This window comes from Oncorhynchus kisutch, unplaced genomic scaffold (assembly GCF_002021735.2).
Source record: "Oncorhynchus kisutch isolate 150728-3 unplaced genomic scaffold, Okis_V2 scaffold987, whole genome shotgun sequence".
Classification (NCBI taxonomy): Eukaryota; Metazoa; Chordata; class Actinopteri; order Salmoniformes; family Salmonidae; genus Oncorhynchus; species Oncorhynchus kisutch.
This window is the reverse complement of record NW_022262932.1, coordinates 53978-79674: the sequence shown is the minus strand read 5'-3', so window position 1 is coordinate 79674 and position 25697 is coordinate 53978. Positions and strand designations below refer to the sequence as shown.

The 25697-nt window shown below is 45.6% G+C and overlaps 1 protein-coding gene across 1 annotated transcript in view; it reads right to left on the bottom strand.

The window, feature by feature from the left end:
* LOC109884947 (serine/threonine-protein kinase ULK4-like) overlaps positions 1–25697 on the bottom strand; it is a gene marked incomplete at both ends in the record, with an annotated part of 98716 nt that overhangs the window by 19247 nt on the left and 53772 nt on the right. Inside the window, 8 exon segments of the mRNA XM_031817319.1 lie at positions 7121–7213; positions 8565–8718; positions 8982–9033; positions 13192–13286; positions 13398–13449; positions 13527–13583; positions 20507–20628; positions 21926–22059. Of these exon segments, the coding sequence (XP_031673179.1) occupies positions 7121–7213; positions 8565–8718; positions 8982–9033; positions 13192–13286; positions 13398–13449; positions 13527–13583; positions 20507–20628; positions 21926–22059 (759 nt within the window).

Sequence of the window (25697 nt, the reverse complement as noted above, 5' to 3'; positions counted from 1 at the left end):
GGCAGGCAGCACAGAAACACAGAGAAACCAGCTCTCAATTCATCACAGACAGCGGCTCCCAAATGCCCCTGGTCCATAGTAGTGCACTATGTAGGGAACAGAGTACCCTTGTTTTATGAGGATCACCCAGATGAGAGGGCTTGAGGAACTATCAGGGAGACAATGGCAACATGCTTTAGATACAGTATACTACCATCACCAGACCAGCCTGGCATCTACTGCTCTTCAACTATTTCAACATCCTGCACGGCTTTATTCATTGGTAAACCCATATAATACCTTACTTAGTATACAGACTGCTATCGCCTTACTATGGTGCAGTGGTGGTGTTCACAGTTTATTATACAGCAGAGTGAAATCTTATTCATTCTAACGACTTCTTCTGCATCTTTCAGTAACATCACGTTCCCACCTCTGCTAAGCAGCGCAGTCCCTAACTTAGGCTTAGTCTGACCTTTCCTCTGTAACAGATCAATAGTCCTTACTAATCCCAAGCACACAAAGGGCCTGTCTGCCTGCCTGCCTGCTGCCTGCCATTAGGTTAGAGGACAGTTTGGCTCTCTGATGAACACTGGAATATCCATGGTTAATACTAAACACTATGCAGGAATCTCATACAACTGCAGCAGCTAGCTAGCTATAGCAACCTACAACATACTGTACATCCCAAATGTCACCCTATTCCCTACATAGAGCACTACTTTTGACTAGAGCCCTATGGGTCCTGTTCTAACATAGCGCCCTATATAGGGAATAGAGTTCCATTTGAGATCCAGACAAAGCCTTCAAAGAGGGAGGGAGTGGACGGGTTGGTTAAGGACATTCTCAGATTTCCTTTTGAAAAGTGACATTACGTCTTCCTCTTTGTGCTCCAGGTCCAGTGTGATCTGAAAGCCATTGAGCAGGATGACAGACATACTGCTGAGGTGTGTGTTGCCACCAGCTGGTGAAAGACTCTTTTAAAACTCCCCCGGGAGCTGTTAACCCCCCTGTTCTGTTCTCCTTCTACCAGCTCCACTGTTCTCCCCTGAACAGCAGCGACATGGAGGTGACATCACACCTCTCCTGTAGGCTGGTCCTAGTTGGACACACCCAATCATCAATCAATCGATGACTTTCCTTTCCCAGGGAACGGTTCCCTCTCCTTCAGCCCAGTGTGTGTGAGTGTGCGCGTGTGTGTGACCTTGCGTGTACGACCGTGTTTGCGTGTGTGAGTGTGTTACTGCTGCAGCATATCAGGGAAGTCCTACCTCTGAGAATCTCTTTAACAGCACATTACCAGTGTAGCTTTCTTTCAATAAGGACAAGCCAATGCCTCGTGTCTGTGTGCTTATGCATCAACTTCTGCAATTAAATAATGTCTCTACGTGAGTATATCTCTAAAATGAGTTTAAGTTTGCACTTATTTATGCTCTACTTTCCCCTATGATTCAGATAACTGAACGGAGGAGGGGGTGGAACGGCCCTGGCAAGCCAAGGAAACATGGTGTGAGCTGAATTCTAAATGTGCCATGCACTGTGAGTTTGTGCCCTGCAGGCAGGCAGCTACAGAGGGAGGAGGGGGATCTACAGTGTGTTATTAGGGAAACAGTGCAGTGTTGGGCCTGAGCTCCACACTGCTCCCTACATGAGGCCACAACTCTGGAACACCCCTCAACATGCTGATGCTGCGAAAAGGTCAAGCATATTAAACTATGTATTAGGCTGCTGATAAACAAACAATTATTGACTTAGTGATTTTGTTTTGTCTGGTAGTAATAATAACATGAATGATCTGATGTGTCCAAAACCAGCTTATGGTTTACAGCTTCAAGGGAGGGAAGGAGAGAGAGACTTTTTACCTACTTAATGTACCACAGCGTGCCATCACAACAGCAAGATGTGTGACCTGTTGCCACAAGGTTTTTATTGTTTATTTCACTTTTGTTTATTATCTATTTCAATTGCTTTGGCAATGTAAACATATGTTTCCCATGCAAATAAGGCCCCTTAAATTGAAATTGAATTGAGAGAGAGAGAGACAGAGAGAGAGAGAGGAGAGAGACAGAAAGAGAAAGACAGAAGAGAGAGATCAATTCACTTTTTTTATTTGATAATTTCTTAACCCCCAGAGATAATTTCTGAACTTAATATTCAACACCAGAAAAAAAATGCAAGTGTTAATCAAGATGCTGTGTTGTCTCTTCAGGTTGCGTTGTGTACAACAGATGCTATAGCAACCCCATCGCAACTCACCTCCATAAACTCTGGGTAGATAATAACAGATGCCATAGCAACCCCATCGCAACTCACCTCCATAAACTCTGGGTAGATAATAACAAATGCCATAGCATCCCCATCGCAACTTACCTCCATAAACTCTGGGTAGATAATAACAGATGCCATAGCAACCCCATCGCAACTCACCTCCATAAACTCTGGGTAGATAATAACAGATGCCATAGCAACCCCATCGCAACTCACCTCCATAAACTCTGGGTAGATAATAACAGATGCCATAGCAACTCACCTCCATAAACTCTGGGTAGATAATAACAGATGCCATAGCAACCCCATCGCAACTCACCTCCATAAACTCTGGGTAGACAATAACAGATGCCATAGCAACTCCATCGCAACTCACCTCCATAAACTCTGGGTAGACAATAACAGATGCCATAGCAACCCCATCGCAACTCACCTCCATAAACTGTAGGTAGATAATAACAGATGCCATAGCAACCCCATCGCAACTCACCTCCATAAACTCTGGGTAAGATATTAACAGATGCCATAGCAACTCACCTCCATAAACTCTGGGTAGATAATAACAGATGCCATAGCAACTCACCTCCATAAACTCTGGGTAGATAATAACAGATGCCATAGCAACCCCATCGCAACTCACCTCCATAAACTCTGGGTAGACAATAACAGATGCCATAGCAACTCCATCGCAACTCACCTCCATAAACTCTGGGTAGACAATAACAGATGCCATAGCAACCCCATCGCAACTCACCTCCATAAACTGTAGGTAGATAATAACAGATGCCATAGCAACTCACCTCCATAAACTCTGGGTAGACAATAACAGATGCCATAGCAACCCCATCGCAACTCACCTCCATAAACTGTAGGTAGATAATAACAGATGCCATAGCAACCCCATCGCAACTCACCTCCATAAACTCTGGGTAAGATATTAACAGATGCCATAGCAACTCACCTCCATAAACTCTGGGTAAGATATTAACAGATGCCATAGCAACCCCATCGCAACTCACCTCTATAAACTCTGGGTAGACAATAACAGATGCCATAGCAACTCACCTCCATAAACTCTAGGTAGACAATAACAGATGCCATAGCAACTCACCTCCATAAACTCTAGGTAGACAATAACAGATGCCATAGCAACTCCATCGCAACTCACCTCCATAAACTCTGGGTAGATAATAACAGATACCATAGCAACTCCATCGCAACTCACCTCCATAAACTCTGGGTAGATAATAACTCCACCGCAACTCACCTCCATAAACTCTGGGTAGACAATAACAGATGCCATAGCAACTCCATCGCAACTCACCTCCATAAACTCTGGGTAGATAATAACAGATGCCATAGCAACTCCACCGCAACTCACCTCCATAAACTCTGGGTAGACAATAACAGATGCCATAGCAACTCCATCGCAACTCACCTCCATAAACTCTGGGTAGATAATAACAGATGCCATAGCAACTCACCTCCATAAACTCTGGGTAGATAATAACAGATGCCATAGCAACCCCATCGCAACTCACCTCCATAAACTTTGGGAAGATAATAACAGATGCCATAGCAACTCACCTCCATAAACTCTGGGTAGATAATAACAGATGCCATAGCAACCCCATCGCAACTCACCTCCATAAACTCTAGGTAGACAATAGCAGATGCCATAGCAACTCACCTCCATAAACTCTGGGTAGATATTAACAGATGCCATAGCAACTCCATCACAACTCACCTCCATAAACTCTGGGTAGATATTAACAGATGCCATAGCAACTCCATCACAACTCACCTCCATAAACTCTGGGTAGATATTAACAGATGCCATAGCAACTCCATCACAACTCACCTCCATAAACTCTGGGTAGATATTAACAGATGCCATAGCAACTCCATCACAACTCACCTCCATAAACTCTGGGTAGATATTAACAGATGCCATAGCAACTCCATCACAACTCACCTCCATAAACTCTGGGTAAGATATTAACAGATGCCATAGCAACTCACCTCCATAAACTCTGGGTAGATAATAACAGATGCGGAATAAAGCAGCTTCTCAATCATTAAATCATTTTGACAATGTGTTGGTTAGACTCTCTGGTTTTCATCAAGATGACATTGTGTTGGATAGACTCTCTGGTTTTCATCAAGATGACATTGTGTTGGTTAGACTCTCTGGTTTTCATCAAGATGACATTGTGTTGGTTAGACTCTGGTTTTCATCAAGATGACATTGTGTTGGTTAGACTCTCTGGTTTTCATCAAGATGACATTGTGTTGGTTAGACTCTCTGGTTTTCATCAAGATGACACTGTGTTGGTTAGACTCTCTGGTTTTCATCAAGATGACATTGTGTTGGTTAGACTCTGGTTTTCATCAAGATGACATTGTGTTGGATAGACTCTCTGGTTTTCATCAAGATGACATTGTGTTGGTTAGACTCTCTGGTTTTCATCAAGATGACATTGTGTTGGTTAGACTCTGGTTTTCATCAAGATGACATTGTGTTGGATAGACTCTCTGGTTTTCATCAAGATGACATTGTGTTGGTTAGACTCTCTGGTTTTCATCAAGATGACATTGTGTTGGTTAGACTCTGGTTTTCATCAAGATGACATTGTGTTGGTTAGACTCTCTGGTTTTCATCAAGATGACACTGTGTTGGTTAGACTCTGGTTTTCATCAAGATGACGTTGTATTGGTTAGACTTTCTGGTTTTCATCAAGATGACATTGTGTTGGTTAGACTCTGGTTTTCATCAAGATGACATTGTGTTGGTTAGACTCTTGGTTTTCATCAAGATGACATTGTGTTGGTTAGACTCTGGTTTTCATCAAGATGACATTGTGTTGGTTAGACTCTCTGGTTTTCATCAAGATGACACTGTGTTGGTTAGACTCTGGTTTTCATCAAGATGACATTGTGTTGGTTAGACTCTGGTTTTCATCAAGATGACATTGTGTTGGTTAGACTCTCTGGTTTTCATCAAGATGACATTGTGTTGGTTAGACTCTCTGGTTTTCATCAAGATGACATTGTGTTGGTTAGACTCTGGTTTTCATCAAGATGACACTGTGTTGGTTAGACTCTCTGGTTTTCATCAAGATGACGTTGTGTTGGTTAGACTCTCTGGTTTTCATCAAGATGACATTGTGTTGGTTAGACTCTCTGGTTTTCATCAAGATGCCACTGTGTTGGTTAGACTCTCTGGTTTTCATCAAGATGACATTGTGTTGGATAGACTCTCTGGTTTTCATCAAGATGACACTGTTGGTTAGACTCTCTGGTTTTCATCAAGATGACACTGTGTTGGTTAGACTCTCTCGTTTTCATCAAGATGACACTGTGTTGGTTAGACTCTCTGGTTTTCATCAAGATGACACTGTGTTGGTTAGACTCTCTGGTTTTCATCAAGATGACACTGTGTTGGTTAGACTCTCTGGTTTTCATCAAGATGACACTGTGTTGGTTAGACTCTCTGGTTTTCATCAAGATGACATTGTGTTGGTTAGACTCTCTGGTTTTCATCAAGATGACACTGTGTTGGATAGACTCTCTGGTTTTCATCAAGATGACATTGTGTTGGTTAGACTCTCTGGTTTTCATCAAGATGACACTGTGTTGGTTAGACTTTCTGGTTTTCATCAAGATGACACTGTGTTGGTTAGACTCTCTGGTTTTCATCAAGATGACATTGTGTTGGTTAGACTCTCTGGTTTTCATCAAGATGACACTGTGTTGGTTAGACTCTCTGGTTTTCATCAAGATGACATTGTGTTGGTTAGACTCTCTGGTTTTCATCAAGATGACATTGTGTTGGTTAGACTCTCTGGTTTTCATCAAGATGACATTGTGTTGGTTAGACTCTCTGGTTTTCATCAAGATGACACTGTGTTGGTTAGACTCTCTGGTTTTCATCAAGATGACATTGTGTTGGTTAGACTCTCTGGTTTTCATCAAGATGACATTGTGTTGGTTAGAGTCCTAGTCTGTCTATCTGGAGATGGTTTAGAACAGGGTTCCCCAGCTGGCAACCCGCGGGCCGAATGCTTTTATTTGGCAACTAAAATGTTCTGAGCACAAAATATATATATATATATTTTCCATGGTTGGACATAAAAGACTGTAAAAACACCTGGAAATCAGCTCCAAGTCATTTTCATTGTGAAATCTGTTCCCAAGTATTCCCACACATAGTAGAGAGACGTGATTATATACAAATGTAAACAAGGTTTTAAATGATTATGTTTAGTTTAATATTATATCTGTGCTTCTTGTGGTCAGTTTGCAGTCTACAAATGAATAGTAATTATGTTCTGGACCCCCGACCATCCTCCAGACCATCCTCCAGACCATCCTCCAGAAACAAAACGGCCCACGGCTGAATCTAGTTGATGATCCCTGGTTTAGAAGTTATTTATTTTATTTGACCCCTTGTTCTCCCCAATATCGCGATATCAAATTGGTAGTTCCAGTCTTGTCCCATCGCTGCAACTCCCCTAGAAAGCTGTGCGTCCCCCGAAACACGACCCTGCCAAGCCGCACTGCTTCTTGACACACTGCTCGCTTAACCCGGAAGCCAGTCGCACCAATGTTTAGGAGGAAACACCGTCCAGCTGGTGCTCAAAGTCAAGGAATCGCTAGAACGCGATGTGACAATGAAATCCCGGGCCGGCCAAACCCTTCCCTTAACCCGGACGACACTGGGCCAATAATGCGCCGCCTCATGGGTCTCCCGGTCACAGTCGGCTGTGCCACAGCCTGGGATCGAACCAGGGTCTGTAATGACACCTCAAGCACTGCGAAGCAGTGACATAGACCGCTGCGCCACTCAGGAGGCTGGTTTAGAAGGTTTTACCTGTTGACGGGGCTGCTGTGTTCTGTGAGGGCCACCAGCAGCTTGAGAGCGTAGACTGGGATTGGGTCTGGCTCCAACAGGAGAGATTCATACCTGCACAACATAGGAGAGACATCAGTCACACTTTATATGGATAGCTATTAGGGTAGTCCCCTACAGATAGGTTTAGGGTCTAGTTAGTTCAACAGCTTGTTGATCGGTGTATAGATGTTTTACTAACTATCCAGAAATCCTCTGCAGAGAACTGGCCTATGAGGACTGGCTTAAATATTGAATTCAATAAATCTAAATTACTAATGAAAAAAACATCAATAAATTCAATAAATCTAAAACGTTTATTTGAAACGTTTATTTCTAACACTAGGGAACTGGTCAAATAAAGTTAACAAAACAAGAAGGTTCACTACTTTGACTGCACTCCACACACCCAGGCCCAGATGAACAGTGGAGCTGGACTGGCTCTCAGTTTCTGGTCATTAATTCATCCATGTCATCAGAACTTTTAAATGAACTAAAGTTGAGAAGTCTGCAGAAGCAGCTGAAGGGAGAGAGAGGGTAGGCACAAAGGGATAGGGTAGAGGAGAGTAGAGAGAGAGAGAGGAGAGAAGGTAGAGGAGAGTAGAGAGAGAGGGTAGAGGAGAGTAGAGAGAGGAGAGAGGGTAGAGGAGAGTAGAAAGAGAGAGAGGAGAGAAGGTAGAGGGGAGTAGAGAGAGAGGGTAGAGGAGAGCAGAGCAGAGAGAGAGAGAGAGAGAGAGAGAGAGAGAGAGAGAGGTAAAGGAGAGCAGAGAGAGAGGGTAGAGGAGAGTAGATAGAGAGAGGAGAGAGGGTAGAGGAGAGTAGAGAGAGGAGAGAGGGTAGAGGAGAGTAGAAAGAGAGAGAGGAGAGAAGGTAGATGGGAGTAGAGAGAGAGGGTAGAGGAGAGCAGAGCAGAGAGAGAGAGAGAGAGAGAGGTAAAGGAGAGCAGAGAGAGAGGGTAGAGGAGAGTAGATAGAGAGAGGAGAGAGGGTAGAGGAGAGTAGAGAGAGGAGAGAGGGTAGAGGAGAGTAGAGAGAGAGGAGAGAAGGTAGAGAGAGAGGGTAGAGAGAGAGGGTAGAGAGAGAGAGGGTAGAGGAGAGGAGAGAGAGGGGTAAAGGAGAGCAGAGAGAGATAGAGAGAGGGGTAAAGGAGAGCAGAGAGAGATAGAGAGAGAGGGGTAAAGGAGAGCAGAGAGAGATAGAGAGAGAGAGGGGTAAAGGAGAGCAGAGAGAGAGGGGGAGAGGTGAGGAGAGATGAAAGAAAGTGTAGCGGAGATAAGAGAGAGGGGAGAGGATAGGGGAGAGCGGAGAGAGAGAGCAGGGAGAGAGGGTAGGGGAGATAAGAGGGGGGAGGAGAGAGGGAAAATGTAGAGAAGAGCAGAGTGATAGAGGAGAGAGAGATAGAGAGATGCAGGAGAGAGCATACTCACTGTGGAAGAAGGGCTTCTGTAATGAGAGTCAGTAGTCTGCCAGTTGAAGAGTTGCACTCTCTCTCTCTCCCCTCTCCCTCCTCCACGGCCTCTTGGCTCAGCAGCAGCAGTGTGATCTCTGACAGAACACGCAAGCTGACGATACGCCACTCCACTACAACACAAAACAGAGCATGTAACACACACACACACACAGCATTATTGATCCATGCAGACCCTCTGCAGTGAGAGACATACATACAAATCAAAACATTTACTACAATACCAAGCACATGCAAATGTGGTTAACTTTAGACCAAGGGCCTTGCTGTGTGCCATGCTAGATAGGGAACATTGCAGAATGGGCACGTTCCTGACTGCCTATCTATGTACTTAGATGTTAAGCATGGAGAGCACATGACCCAGATGTTTCCTTACCATTTTTACTGAAGGCAAGAGAAGTCAGTGGAGGAAGAATGCAATCAACAACCTTGAAGAGATCAAATATATATTTATACATAAAATAAACAACAAACATAAAATAAAACAACAAATAAAAGAAACAAACATCAAATAAACAACACATAAACCTAATATAAGACAGTATTTCCATTTGACTCCTGTTATACATCACCAACAAGTCATTTATTCATCACATGCAAATGTATAAATGATGTCTTTTCTTTTAAACATGTCGTCTAGTAAAGCGAGGAGCAATGAAATGAGCACTTGTGTGAGCACTCCCAATCTCTATGTGAATATGATGTTGCTCCTGTCCTTCCATCATAAACACCTGATGTGAGCGCTTTTTATTAGAACAATTGGATCCATCCCTATTATGATGAGGACGATTTCCATAGAAACAACAGTAAACGCTCTGTTCTAGTCTATTATGATGAGGACGATTTCCATAGAAACAACAGTAAACGCTCTGTTCTAGTCTATTATGATGGGGACGATTTCCATAGAAACAACAGTAAACGCTCTGTTCTGTTCTAGTCTATTATGATGAGGACGATTTCGATAGAAACAACAGTAAACGCTCTGTTCTGTTCTAGTCTATTATGATGAGGATGATTTCCATAGAAACAACAGTAAACGCTCTGTTCTGTTCTAGTCTATTATGATGAGGACGATTTCCATAGAAACAACAGTAAACGCTCTGTTCTGTTCTAGTCTATTATGATGAGGACGATTTCCATAGAAACAACAGTAAACGCTCTGTTCTAGTCTATTATGATGAGGACGATTTCCATAGAAACAACAGTAAACGCTCTGTTCTAGTCTCAACGAGGATGTAATCTAAACAGGAGACAACATTAGAATAAGAAGCCTGAGGTGGGTATAAAGAATATACTGTGTCTTGATGCATGTGTCCCAAATGGCAGCCTAATTCCCTTATAGTGCACTACCCTCGACCAGAGCTCTATGCGCCCTGGACAAAAGCAGTGCACTACTGTATAAGGGGTTTGGGGTGCCATTTGGGATGGATCCATTGAGCACCTTTGTTGTTTATTAGAATATATCCATCAAAAGAGACTGTTGTGCTCTGCTGTCTCCTACTTCCCATTATATTCAGCACATATTCTCACTCCACCTTGCAAAGGGTTTTTAACTGTCTGTCTGACTCAGAAGAGGCTTTTCTATCAGGCAACAGCCAGTCAAGAGTATAAATAGATAGAACTAAAAACAGATGACTAGATCCGATATTGCTGTGTTTCACCTCTGCATAGAGCTTGTTCCAACAATTTACTTAACCTTTATTTAACTAGGCAAGTCAGTAAAGAACAAATTCTTATTTACACTGACTCCCTACCCCGGCCAAACCCTCACGACGCTGGGACAATTGTGCGCCACCCTATGGGACTCCAAATCCCAGCCGGATGTGATACAGCCTGGATTCGAACCAGGGACTGTAGTGACGCCTCTTGCACTGAGATGCAGTGCCTTAGACCACTGCGCCACTCGGGAACAAAAGGAAACATTAAACTGTGTGTGTACTCATGCATGTGTGTGTGTGTGTGTGTGTACCGCTCCCTTCCCAAAATCCCACCGCTGACAGACAACGCTCAGCGGAATCTAATGACTAGTGTCAGACATGTAATTCAAGTTTCTTCTCATGTTACTCAGTATGAGAGGAGCTGTTCTTCTTCTTCACAGGACCATCTAGCCTCTTCAACTCATTACTTCCTGTCTGCGTCCCAAATGGCACCCTATCCCCTTTATAGTGCACTAAGTTTGACCATGGCCAATAGTATATAGGGAATAGTGCTCCATTTAGGACTCAGCCCGTGCCCGGCCCAGCTCCTTCCTGTAGGTCGATATTAATTCCACAGTCTCCTCAGACCAGACCAAGGCCCAGCTGCACTCTGCTGGAGCTCCTCTGAGACAGCACAACTGATGGTCTGCTGGCCTGACAGTCTCTCTCCAACCCCATACATGACTCCTCCAAGTCAACCCCCCATGCCAGGGCCCTGTGTTGGGGAGGTAAGTACAGGGCTGGTAGACAACCCCTAACAACTAGTCCTTAGCCCCTCGACACTTATGTAGATCTGAGTGGACATCTGAGTGGATTAGGGGTCAAGGGTTGTTTCTGGACGAGGCCAGTGTTGCTGCAGGCTGTAGTGCCTAGGGATTAGGGGTCAAGGGTTGTTTCTGGACGAGGCCAGTGTTGCTGCAGGCTGTAGTGCCTAGGGCTTAGGGGTCAAGGGTTGTTTCTGGACGAGGCCAGTGTTGCTGCAGGCTGTAGTGCCTAGGGCTTAGGGGTCAAGGGTTGTTTCTGGACGAGGTCAGTGTTGCTGCAGCCTGTAGTGCCTAGGGCTTAGGGGTCAAGGGTTGTTTCTGGACGAGGCCAGTGTTGCTGCAGGCTGTAGTGCCTAGGGCTTAGGGGTCAAGGGTTGTTTCTGGATGAGGCCAGTGTTGCTGCAGGCTGTAGTGCCTAGGGATTAGGGGTCAAGGGTTGTTTCTGGACGAGGCCAGTGTTGCTGCAGGATGTAGTGCCTAGGGCTTAGGGGTCAAGGGTTGTTTCTGGACGAGGCCAGTGTTGCTGCAGGATGTAGTGCCTAGGCCTTAGGGGTCAAGGGTTGTTTCTGGACGAGGCCAGTGTTGCTGCAGGCTGTAGTGCCTAGGGCTTAGGGGTCAAGGGTTGTTTCTGGACGAGGCCAGTGTTGCTGCAGGCTGTAGTGCCTAGGGGTCAAGGGTTGTTTCTGGACGAGGCCAGTGTTGCTGCAGCCTGTAGTGCCTAGGGCTTAGGGGTCAAGGGTTGTTTCTGGACGAGGCCAGTGTTGCTTCAGGCTGTAGTGCCTAGGGCTTAGGGAGCCGCTGTTACTGCAGGCTCCTTGCAGACCACAGGGCCAGACTCACAGTACAGTGATGGGGCGTTAATAAAGCCTAGAGGGCGAAAAGAGACTGTTGTGCTAGGGGGTTAGGGCTAGAGGTTAGGGACTAGGGGCTAAGGGGTTAGGAGAGAAGGAGTTGGGGGATAGGGGCTAAGAGGTTAGGGACTAGGGGCTAAGGGGTTAGGAGCGAAGGAGTTGGGGGATAGGGGCTAAGAGGCTAGTGGCTAAGAGGCTAGTGGCTAAGAGGTTAGGGGCTAAGAGGTTAGGGGCTAAGGGGTTGGGGCTAAGGGGCCAGGGGGGTTAGGGGCTAAGGGGTTAGGGACTAGGGGCTAAGAGGTTAGGTGCTAAGGGTTTGGGGCTAATGGGCCAGGGGGGTTAGGGGCTATGGGGTTAGGGACTAGGGGCTAAGAGGTTAGGTGCTAAGGGTTTGGGGCTAAGGGGCCAGGGGGGTTAGGGGCTAAGGGGTTAGGGCTAGGGGCTAAGGGGTTATGGGCTAAGAGGTTAGGGACTAGGGTCTAAGGGGTTAGGGGCTAAGGGGTTAGAGGCTAAGAGGTTAGGTGCTAAGGGTTTGGGGCTAAGGGGCCAGGGGGTTAGGGGCTAAAGGGTTAGGGACTAGGGGCTAAGAGGTTAGGTGCTAAGGGTTTGGGGCTAAGGGGCCAGGGGGGTTAGGGGCTAAGGGGTTAGGGCTAGGGGCTAAGGGGTTATGGGCTAAGAGGTTAGGGACTAGGGTCTAAGGGGTTAGGTGCTAAGGGTTTGGGGCTAAGGGGCCAGGGGGTTAGGGGCTAAAGGGTTAGGGACTAGGGGCTAAGAGGTTAGGTGCTAAGGGTTTGGGGCTAAGGGGCCAGGGGTTTAGGGGCTAAGGGACTAGGGGCTAAGAGGTTAGGTGCTAAGGGTTTGAGGCTAAGGGGCCAGGGACTAGGGGTCTAAGGGGTTATGGGCTAAGAGGTTAGGGACTAGGGTCTAAGGGGTTAGGTGCTAAGGGTTTGGGGCTAAGGGGCCAGGTGGTTAGGGGCTAAAGGGTTAGGGACTAGGGGCTAAGAGGTTAGGTGCTAAGGGTTTGGGGCTAAGGGGCCAGGGGTTTAGGGGCTAAGGGACTAGGGGCTAAGAGGTTAGGTGCTAAGGGTTTGAGGCTAAGGGGCCAGGGACTAGGGGTCTAAGGGGTTAGGGGCTAAGAGGTTAGGAACTAGGGGGTTAGGGGCTAAGGGGCCAGGGACTAGGAGGTTAGGGACTAGGGGCTAGGACCTAGGGGGTTAGGGACTAGGTGCTGAGGGGCTAGGGGATAAGAGGTTAGGGACTAGGACCCTACTCACAGGACAGTGATGGGGCGTCAGCAGGGCTGGGTGCTGGGTGATGGCCTCCACAGCTGACAGAGTGTTCCTGATCAGCTCCTCTGAACCTGCTTGTCCTGGGAATCAAGCAGCAGGTTACACCTACAGTCTGGGCTTTATGGGCCAGTTGTCCAGATGAAACCTGTATTACTAATAACCAGTCATAAAGCAAGCTGACATTCACTCACCTATTGCACTGCCCAAACTGGTCTCACTGGCATCAATAGATGTTATGTGACTCTGGAAGAACATCAGAAATAAGGGGTGTAGAAGGCCATGGGACAATACCACTACACATCACTGTCTCAATGACTTACCAGCAGTGCTCCAAATTTGAAGAGAAACTCCTCAGTCACAACCTGTGGCCGGAATATCTAAAAAACAGAGAGAGACAGAGACAGAGAGAGACAGAGAGAGAGACAGAGAGAGAGAGAGAGAGAGAGAGAGAGAGAGAGAGAGAGGGGGGGGGGAAAGGGAGATAGATATTACACTGTGCTACAGTAAGTTCTCTCTCTCTCTGACCTCAGCCTCTCAGTCTCTCCTCTCTAACTCTTAATTCCCTGCCAACTTTCTCTGCTCCTGTAAGCAGAGGCTTCGTAAAGCCCCACTGAGCTGTCAGCCCACAGTAGAGCATCGTTTTCTCTTTCTCACCAGGTCCAGCAGTGCACACACACACACACACACACACACACACACACACACACACACACACACACACACACACACACACACACACACACACACACACACACACACACACACACACACACACACACACACACACACAGGAGAGAGAGTGCATCCACTAAAACAAACACTCCAAACAACATTAAAGGACTGCTCCACACATGTATTGTTAAAGAGCTCCAGGGCAGACGTGGCCTGTAGTAAAGTGTAGTAAAGTGTAGTAAAGTTTATGACACATAGATGTAAACCAGAGCATCAGTCCTGACTCACATCAGAGCCCAGCTACAGTTGGTTTTAATACCATCAGTAAGACCAGACTCACATCAGAGCCCAGCTACAGTTGGTTTTAATACCATCAGTAAGACCAGACTCACATCAGAGCCCAGCTACAGTTGGTTTTAATACCATCAGTAAGACCAGACTCACATCAGAGCCCAGCTAGTTAGTTTTAATACCATCAGTAAGACCAGACTCACATCAGAGCCCAGCTAGTTAGTTTTAATACCATCAGTAAGACCAGACTCACATCAGAGCCCAGCTACAGTTGGTTTTAATACCATCAGTAAGACCAGACTCACATCAGAGCCCAGCTAGTTAGTTTTAATACCATCAGTAAGACCAGACTCACATCAGAGCCCAGCTACAGTTAGTTGTAATACCATCAGTAAGACCAGACTCACATCAGAGCCCAGCTACAGTTGGTTTTAATACCATCAGTAAGACCAGACTCACATCAGAGCCCAGCTACAGTTAGTTTTAATACCATCAGTAAGACCAGACTCACATCAGAGCCCAGCTACAGTTAGTTTTAATACCATCAGTAAGACCAGACTCACATCAGAGCCCAGCTACAGTTAGTTTTAATACCATCAGTAAGACCAGACTCACATCAGAGCCCAGCTAGTTAGTTTTAATACCATCAGTAAGACCAGACTCACATCAGAGCCCAGCTAGTTAGTTTTAATACCATCAGTAAGACCAGACTCACATCAGAGCCCAGCTACAGTTGGTTTTAATACCATCAGTAAGACCAGACTCACATCAGAGCCCAGCTAGTTAGTTTTAATACCATCAGTAAGACCAGACTCACATCAGAGCCCAGCTACAGTTAGTTGTAATACCATCAGTAAGACCAGACTCACATCAGAGCCCAGCTACAGTTGGTTTTAATACCATCAGTAAGACCAGACTCACATCAGAGCCCAGCTACAGTTAGTTTTAATACCATCAGTAAGACCAGACTCACATCAGAGCCCAGCTACAGTTAGTTTTAATACCATCAGTAAGACCAGACTCACATCAGAGCCCAGCTACAGTTAGTTTTAATACCATCAGTAAGACCAGACTCACATCAGAGCCCAGCTACAGTTAGTTTTAATACCATCAGTAAGACCAGACTCACATCAGAGCCCAGCTACAGTTGGTTTTAATACCATCAGTAAGACCAGACTCACATCAGAGCCCAGCTAGTTAGTTTTAATACCATCAGTAAGACCAGACTCACATCAGAGCACAGCTAAAGTTGGTTTTAATATCATCATGTTATTACACACGCATGGCAAGGACCACCGCTATTAGGGACAGCTATCTGTCACATCACAGATAAATAGCACAGTAACCCCATTTAACAGACTACTAAATGCTTTACCTTGTTAAATGGCAGTGGGGGGGGGGGGTCTATGAGAGTGACAAGTTATTACTTTTCTAATGAGACGGCTCAACACTGTGGTGGTGTTGTCTAGTCTCCATGAAGAATGGCAGGGAAATGGAGGAGCGATATTTAATCACTGCATGGTTTCATCCAGCAGGCTGCTTGTTGACAAGCATCTCTCTCGCTAGGATTTAGTCATATTAATCATTTCTGCTCAATTGAGACAGTCATCACTAAATCCAATTTCCCCACCATGTCTATTGGCAACTGACAATAATCTGTCTGTGAGGCAGAGTGGGATGAAAATAACAACCTTTAATGCATTTTCTAGTCGTTTATGTGCCATCTCTGGGTATATTATGTATTAGTAATCATGGCTTTGGAAAAGATGATTCAAAGTTTAGCCTAAATGTTAACTTAAATAGTGCATCAGCTACGATTTTGATCATCTAAATCTGTTTTGCCACAGTAACATAGAAAACACACTTTGACGTCAGATGTACAGTAGGTGGGGTGTGAATATTTCACCTTCTCCTTGTTAACCAGGTTTATTTGACACCCTCTCAGTGTTGGCCAGCCGACAGGTATCCAAGTGAACCAGAAGCAAAGTGGTAAACAACCACATTAGTTTCAACACTCCAAAGAGCTCAGATACTGTGTGTTAAAACCAAGCAACTTCAATTACGTATCAAGGTTATTGACGCTCACTGCACACAGTACTTGATGTGTGTGTGTGTGTGTGTGTGTGTGTGTGTGTGTGTGTGTGTGTGTGTGACTGTTCGACTGCAGCATTCTAATCCAATTAGCTGCGGCAGTGCTCAGAAGAGCCGTGGTCTCTGGCACAGTTCCCTGCTCTATTCTGCTTGTGATAAAGTTGATTAAGATCTCTGTTGGTTTGGATGAGGAGAGAGACTCACAGCTCTTAAAGCTAACCCCCTGATTCATTGGCTCTAGGTGGTAGGAGTGGACACAAATGAGCAGAAGGGTTTCAGAAATGTATCAATAAGCATCAGTTGAAGCCTCTAGGCAGTGTGCTGTATGTTTTATGATGGAGAGATGCTATAAGATGTTCAAACAGCCAATTGGGCATTATTCAATAGTGTCAGAGATCCTGACCTCTCCTGATCCATTAGCTTGTGAATCCATTCTAACTGACTGAGGTTCCATCTTATTAAACAAGTGATCTCATTTCACAATCACGCACATGCATGTACCGTACTTGATCTGTACACACACACACACAGTAGGGATGGGCGCTATGACTAAAATATAATATCATGGTAATTTAAAAAAATTGGACGGTATGAATGTATTTTATGGTTTCGAATAATAGAAGTGCTTTATTTGAACATTTTTACATTTGAGTCAATTGGCAGAAGCACTTATCCAGAGTGACTTACAGTTAGTGCATTCATCTGGAGATGAAAGTGTTGGTTCAGAAGGGGGGGGGCTGAAGGGAGTGCTGTTTTGTGATTTCAATTCTCCCTTCTAATTGTTTTATTCAGCATTTTCATCCATTTCTACATTTCCTGGGCTCATTTGAGATCATTTCCACACTGCCACGTACTGTAGGGCTGAACAATATGGGCAAACAATCTAGGCCTTATTTTTAACCAAACGTTCCAATTGTGATTTGGCTTGCAAGTTAGAGCAAAAAGGTTGGGTGAACCGTTGGAATCATGGAAATATCATGATTATTCTAATTATAGAGCCAGAATATAATAATACAGTGTTGTTTGACGTGACAATGAATGGAAGTGCCATGGAGGAGTTATTGTGACAGGGTAGGAACCAAAGTGTTGATAAGTGTTTCCTAAGGGACAATATCATCTTTGGCTACATTTAATGTTTTCTCTTAGCTACATCATGTAGCTAACATATTGCCACGAGTCCGACCGAGGGTGTTTCCCCTTCCCGGGCGGGTGGCGCTCGGCGGTCGTCGTCACCGGCCTATTAGCTGCCACTGATTGTTTTTCCTCCCCCTCCTTGTATGTTTAGTGGTAGCACCTGTGTATGGTTAATTAGTTTGTCTTTATTAGACAGCCGGCCCGCCTGGTTGTTGTGCGGGATTATTTCAATGTAACCTTCGGCTCTGTTATAGAGGTACGTGTTTGTGCCTGGTCGTGATTTGTTCCATTGTACATTTTGATTCCCTGTGTTTGGGAACGTAACTTTTGTGAGCACCCTGTGGTGCGTTGGTGCTATTAAAAGACGCACAGCATTGAACTCTCTGTCTCCTGCATTTGACTCCACACCCACGACACCCGGAGCATTACACATATTCTTGCTTCGCGTATTCCTCTGATTTAGACAACATGCTGATTTAGGTCTAAACCATCACTGGTATTATCAGGAAGTACAGCTAAATACGTTTGCTCTGATTCAGTACATTTATTAACTAGCTAGCCAGCTAAAGAGCGATTAGGATTAGAGGCTAACATAATACAAACTAGCTGTTTGCAGATATAAGAAACAAAATAATAGTGTAATTATAAAACACTAGTAGATTTATAATAAGAAGCAAGGTGAAAACAGCGTCATTGTCATCAACATTGTTGCATGTGCTGCATTGACCATGCAGACTGAACACTTGGTCGAGGAAAAACAAATGCGCTCCTTAAGTGACATGGGCGGGGCTAGGTCTGTGTGGAAAGCTGCATGGAGAGAGAGATGACTCAAACAGCGAAGTAAACTATAAAAATGGATGTTACACACGGCGTATCACATTTAACAAACCAAACATTCAAATACAGTTACATAAGTTCAATTATAAACCTGGTGGTTCGAGCCCTGAATGCCGATTGGCTGACAGCCATGGTATATATACAGTGCCTTGCGAAAGTATTCGGCCCCCTTGAACTTTGCGACCTTTTGCCACATTTCAGGCTTCAAACATAAAGATATAAAACTGTATTTTTTTGTGAAGAATCAACAACAAGTGGGACACAATCATGAAGTGGAACGACATTTATTGGATATTTCAAACTTCAGCCCCCTTAAGTTAATACTTTGTAGCGCCACCTTTTGCTGCGATTACAGCTGTAAGTCGCTTGGGGTATGTCTCTATCAGTTTTGCACATCGAGAGATTGACATTTTTTCCCATTCCTCCTTGCAAAACAGCTCGAGCTCAGTGAGGTTGGATGGAGAGCATTTGTGAACAGCAGTTTTCAGTTCTTTCCACAGATTCTCGATTGGATTCAGGTCTGGACTTTGACTTGGCCATTCTAACACCTGGATATGTTTATTTTTGAACCATTCCATTGTAGATTTTGCTTTATGTTTTGGATCATTGTCTTGTTGGAAGACAAATCTCCGTCCCAGTCTCAGGTCTTTTGCAGACTCCATCAGGTTTTCTTCCAGAATGGTCCTGTATTTGGCTCCATCCATCTTCCCATCATTTTTAACCATCTTCCCTGTCCCTGCTGAAGAAAAGCAGGCCCAAACCATGATGCTGCCACCACCATGTTTGACAGTGGGGATGGTGTGTTCAGGGTGATGAGCTGTGTTGCTTTTACGCCAAACATAACGTTTTGCATTGTTGCCAAAAAGTTCAATTTTGGTTTCATCTGACCAGAGCACCTTCTTCCACATGTTTGGTGTGTCTCCCAGGTGGCTTGTGGCAAACTTTAAACAACACTTTTTATGGATATCTTTAAGAAATGGCTTTCTTCTTGTCACTCTTCCATAAAGGCCAGATTTGTGCAATATACGACTGATTGTTGTCCTATGGACAGAGTCTCCCACCTCAGCTGTAGATCTCTGCAGTTCATCCAGAGTGATCATGGGCCTCTTGGCTGCTTCTCTGATCAGTCTTCTCCTTGTATGAGCTGAAAGTTTAGAGGGACGGCCAGGTCTTGGTAGATTTGCAGTGGTCTGATACTCCTTCCATTTCAATATTATCGCTTGCACAGTGCTCCTTGGGATGTTTAAAGCTTGGGAAATCTTTTTGTATCCAAATCCGGCTTTAAACTTCTTCACAACAGTATCTCGGACCTGCCTGGCGTGTTCCTTGTTCTTCATGATGCTCTCTGCGCTTTTAACGGACCTCTGAGACTATCACAGTGCAGGTGCATTTATACGGAGACTTGATTACACACAGGTGGATTGTATTTATCATCATTAGTCATTTAGATCAACATTGGATCATTCAGAGATCCTCACTGAACTTCTGGAGAGAGTTTGCTGCACTGAAAGTAAAGGGGCTGAATAATTTTGCACGCCCAATTTTTCAGTTTTTGATTTGTTAAAAAAGTTTGAAATATCCAATAAATGTCGTTCCACTTCATGATTGTGTCCCACTTGTTGTTGATTCTTCACAAAAAAATACAGTTTTATATCTTTATGTTTGAAGCCTGAAATGTGGCAAAAGGTCGCAAAGTTCAAGGGGGCCGAATACTTTTGCAAGGCACTGTATATATATATATATTTATATATATATATATTTTTTTTACCTTTATTTAACTAGGCAAGTCAGTTAAGAACAAATTCTTATTTTCAATGACGGCCTGGGAACAGTGGGTTAACTGCCTTGTTCAGGGGCAGAAAGACAGATTTGTACCTTGTCAGCTCGGGGATTTAAACATGAAACCTTTCGGTTACTAGTCCAACGCTCTAACCACTAGGCTACCCTGTATATCAGACCGTATACCACAGGTATGACAAAACATGTCTTTTTACAGCTCTAATTCTGTTGGTAACCAGTTTATAATAGCAATAAAGTACCCCAGGGGTTTGTGGTATATGGCCAATATACCACGGCTAAGGGCTGTGTCCAGGCTGTACTCCGCGATGCGTTGTGTATAAGAACAGTCCTTAGCTGTGGTATATTTGCCAAATACCCTCAAACCCCTGAGGTGCATTACTGCTTAAGTAAAACCCCAAACCGGTCCGTGCATCAATAACGGTATATGGTAGAATACAGTGTTTGTGACATACTGTAGTACAGTAGGAAGGGTTACCTGAGAGGTGAGGAGGTGGAGCACCACAGTCATCATAGGTACACTCTGTTTCAGCTGCTTGGCCTGAACAGTGGAGGGATGCTTCCTGCCCACTATACTGCCCAGCGCGGACAGCATGTCATCTACACAGTACAGAGGGGTGACAGACAGCATGTCATCTACACAGTACAGAGGACAGAGGGGTGACAGACAGCATGTCATCTACACAGTACAGAGGACAGAGGGGTGACAGACAGCATGTCATCTACACAGTACAGAGGACAGAGGGGTGACAGACAGCATGTCATCTACACAGTACAGAGGACAGAGGGGTGACAGACAGCATGTCATCTACACAGTACAGAGGACAGAGAGGTGACAGACAGCATGTCATCTACACAGTACAGAGGACAGAGAGGTGACAGACAGCATGTCATCTACACAGTACAGAGGACAGAGGGGTGACAGACAGCATGTCATCTACACAGTACAGAGGACAGAGAGGTGACAGACAGCATGTCATCTACACAGTACAGAGGACAGAGGGGTGACAGACAGCATGTCATCTACACAGTACAGATGACAGAGGAGAGAAGGGTGACAGACAGACAGCATGTCATCTACACAGTACAGATGACAGAGGAGAGAAGGGTGACAGACAGACAGCATGTCATCTACACAGTACAGGGGACAGAGGAGAGAGGGGTGACAGCCAGACAGACAGCATGTCATCTACACAGTGCAGAGAGGTGACAGACAGACAGCATGTAATTTACAGAGGACAGAGAGAGGGTTCTCTCTCCCCACCCCTCACTTGCCCTCCCCTTTCATCACCTCTCCTCCCCTTCAGTCTCCTCTCCCCACCCCACCCCTTCCCCTCTCCTCATCCCCTCCTCTCCCTGTGATCTCCCAATCCGTCCCCATACCCTCTCCTCCTCTCCTCTCCTTCCAGTGATCTTAGAGGAGAATGAGCCCGGACCGGTTTGAACCGGTTGGGTCTGGCTTCCGGCCCTGATGGGAGACGTGCCATGTTAGCAGCACTGATTTACAAATTAAACGTCAGGAAAAGGTCAATACCTGGCTGGGTGATTTAAAATTCAATCAGAAAGGTAATTAAAAAGAGGGAGAATCAAATTGGCTTGCTCCATCCAGCCATTGATGCAAGTTCCCCTCAACCCACTTCACTTCACCTCCTCTCCCCACTTCTCCTCTCCCCTCCTCTCTCCTCTCTTCCCTCTTCTCCTCTCCCCTCATCTCCCCTCCTCTCCTCTCCTCTCCCCTCTCCTCTCCTCTCCCCTCTTCTCCCCCTTCTCCTCTCCTCTCCTCCTCCTCCTCTCCTCCTCTCCTCTCCTCCTCTCCTCCTCCTCCTCTCTCCCCTCCTCTCCTCTCCTCTCATCTCCTCTTAGTGCTGTGGTTTTTGTGTTATTGTGATTGATTTACCCAGAATGGCTGGCAGCTGCAGCACGACGTGACGGATGAGCAGATGGAGACATTTTGACAGGTATTCATTGCTGCTTTGTAGCTCCTTCCCTGGCGTGGCCTGCCTGATGTCTCTTTCAATGTACATCACCAGTCTGCAAAACATTATCATTCACCTACAGCCTCCAAACTACCCCTGGAGCCGGACGGAGCCGGGATCAATACAAGCCATTGAAAACAGAATTAGTAAGACGTATTATAGCAAATAAATGATATTCATTACAACAATTAGGGTTAAAAATAAAGGCTAATAGATTCAGAGATCAATGAGGAGCTCAAACACACAGTCTGCAAGTTGAAACAAGAACAACCCTCACAGGCAAGTGGATAATAACCTGCCAAACACTGTCATTAAAAACCATGAACAAAGTAGGATACAGTAGACACTGTACAGAGACAGATGTAGGGTCTACAGGTCAGTACACCACTGTACAGAGAGAGATGTGGTGTCTACATGTCAGTACACCACTGTACAGAGACAGATGTGGTGTCTACAGGTCAGTTACACCATGTACAGCGACAGATGTGGTGTATACAGGTCAGTACACCACTGTACAGAGACAGATGTAGTGTCTACAGGTCAGTACACCACTGTACAGAGACAGATGTGGTGTCTACCGGTCAGTACACCCTGTACAGAGACAGATGTGATGTCTACAGGTCAGTACACCACTGTACAGAGACAGATGTAGTGTCTACCAGGTCAGACACCACTGTACAGAGACAGATGTAGTGTACAGGTCCGTACACCACTGTACAGAGACAGATGTGATGTCTACAGGTCAGTACACCACTGGACAGAGACAGATGTGGTGTCTACAGGTCAGTACACCACTGTACAGAGACGATGTAGTGTCTACAGGTCAGTACACCACTGTACAGAGACAGATGTAGTGTCTACAGGTCAGTACACCACTGTACAGAGACAGATGTAGTGTCTACAGGTCAGTACACCACTGGACAGAGACAGAATGTAGTGTCTACAGGTCAGTACACCACTGTACCGAGACAGATGTAGTGTCTACAGGTCAGTACACCACTGGACAGAGACAGATGTAGTGTCTACAGGTCAGTACACACTGTACAGAGATAGATGTGGTGTCTACAGGTTCAGTACACCACTGTACAGAGACAGATGTGGTGTCTACAGGTCAGTACACCACTGTACAGAGACAGATGTGGTGTCTACAGGTCAGTACACCACTGTACAGAGACAGATGTAGTGTCTACAGGTCAGTACACCACTGTACAGAGACAGATGTGGTGTCTACAGGTCAGTACACCACTGTACAGAGACAGATGTAGTGTCTACAGGTCAGTACACCACTGTACAGAGACAGATGTAGTGTCTACTAGGTCAGTTACACCACTGGACAGAGGACAGATGTCGTGTCTACAGGTCCAGTACACCACTGTCCAGAGATAGATTGTGGTGTCTACAGGTCAGTACACCACTGTACAGGAGACAGATGTTTTGTCTACAGGTTAGTACACCACTGTACAGAGACAGATGTGGTGTCTACAGGTCAGTACACCTTGTACAGAGACAGATGTAGTGTCTACAGGTCAGTACACCACTGTACAGAGAAGATGTGGTGTCTACAGGTCAGTACACCACTGTACAGAGACAGATGTAGTGTCTACAGGTCAGTACACCACTGTCAGAGACAGATGTAGTGTCTACAGGTCAGTACACACCACTGTACAGAGACAGATGTGGTGTCTACAGGTCAGTACACCACTGGACAGAGACAGAGGTAGTGTCTACAGGTCATTACACCACTTTACAGAGACAGATGTAGTGTCTACAGGTCAGTACCACCACTGTACAGAGACAGATGTAGTGTCTACAGTCAGTACACCACTGTACAGAGAGACAGGTGTGGTGTCTACAGGTCCGTACACCACTGGACAGAGACATATGTGGTGTCTACACAGGTCAGTACACCACTGGACAGAGACAGATGTGATGTCTACAGGTCAGTACACCACTGTACAGAGACAGATGTGGTGTCTACAGGTCAGTACACCACTGGACAGAGACAGATGTAGTGTCTACAGGTCAGTACACCACTGTACAGAGACAGATGTAGTGTCTACAGGTCAGTACACCACTGTACAGAGACAGATGTGGTGTCTACAGGTCAGTACAACCACTGGACAGAGACAGATGTATGTCTACAGGTCAGTACACCACTGTACAGAGACAGATGTAGTGTCTACAGGTCAGTACAACCACTGTACAGAGGACAGATGTAGTGTCTACAGGTCAGTACACCACTGTACAGAGAGACAGGTGTGGTGTCTACAGGTCAGTACACCACTGGACAGAGACATATGTGGTGTCTACAGGTCAGTACACCACTGGACAGAGACAGATGTGATGTCTACAGGTCAGTACACCACTGGACAGAGACAGATGTGGTGTCTACAGGTCAGTACACCACTGGACAGAGACATATGTAGTGTCTACAGGTCAGTACACCACTGGACAGAGACAGATGTGGTGTCTACAGGTCAGTACACCACTGGACAGAGACAGATGTAGTGTCTACAGGTCAGTACACCACTGGACAGAGACAGATGTGATGTCTACAGGTCAGTACACCACTGGACAGAGACAGATGTAGTGTCTACAGGTCAGTACACCACTGGACAGAGACAGATGTAGTGTCTACAGGTCAGTACACCACTGGACAGAGACAGATGTGATGTCTACAGGTCAGTACACCACTGGACAGAGACAGATGTGATGTCTACAGGTCAGTACACCACTGTACAGAGACAGATGTAGTGTCTACAGGTCAGTACACACACTGTACAGAGACAGATGTGGTGTCTACAGGTCAGTACAACCACTGTACAGAGACAGATGTGGTGTCTACAGGTCAGTACACCACTGGACAGAGACAGATGTGGTGTCTACAGGTCAGTACACCCACTGGACAGAGACAGATGTGGTGTCTACAGGTCAGTACACCACTGGACAGAGACAGATGTAGTGTCTACAGGTCAGTACACCACTGGACAGAGACAGATGTAGTGTCTACAGGTCAGCACACCACTGGACAGAGACAGATGTAGTGTCTACAGGTCAGTACACCACTGGACAGAGACAGATGTAGTGTCTACAGGTCAGTACACCACTGGACAGAGACAGATGTAGTGTCTACAGGTCAGTACACCACTGGACAGAGACAGATGTGGTGTCTACAGGTCAGTACAACCACTGGACAGAGACAGATGTAGTGTCTACAGGTCAGTACACACTGGACAGAGACAGATGTGGTGTCTACAGGTCAGTACACACCACTGGACAGAGACAGATGTAGTGTCTACAGGTCAGTACACACACCACTGGACAGAGACAGATGTAGTGTCTACAGTCAGTACAACCACTGGACAGAGACAGATGTGGTGTCTACAGGTCAGTACAACACTGGACAGAGACAGATGTAGTGTCTACAGGTCAGTACACACCACTGGACAGAGACAGATGTGATGTCTACAGGTCAGTACAACACCACTGGACAGAGACAGATGTAGTGTCTACAGGTCAGTACAAACCACTGGACAGAGACAGATGTAGTGTCTACAGGTCAGTACAAAAACCACTGGACAGAGACAGATGTGATGTCTACAGGTCAGTACACCACTGGACAGAGACAGATGTTGGTGTCTACAGGTCAGTACACCACTGGACAGAGACAGATGTGATGTCTACAGGTCAGTA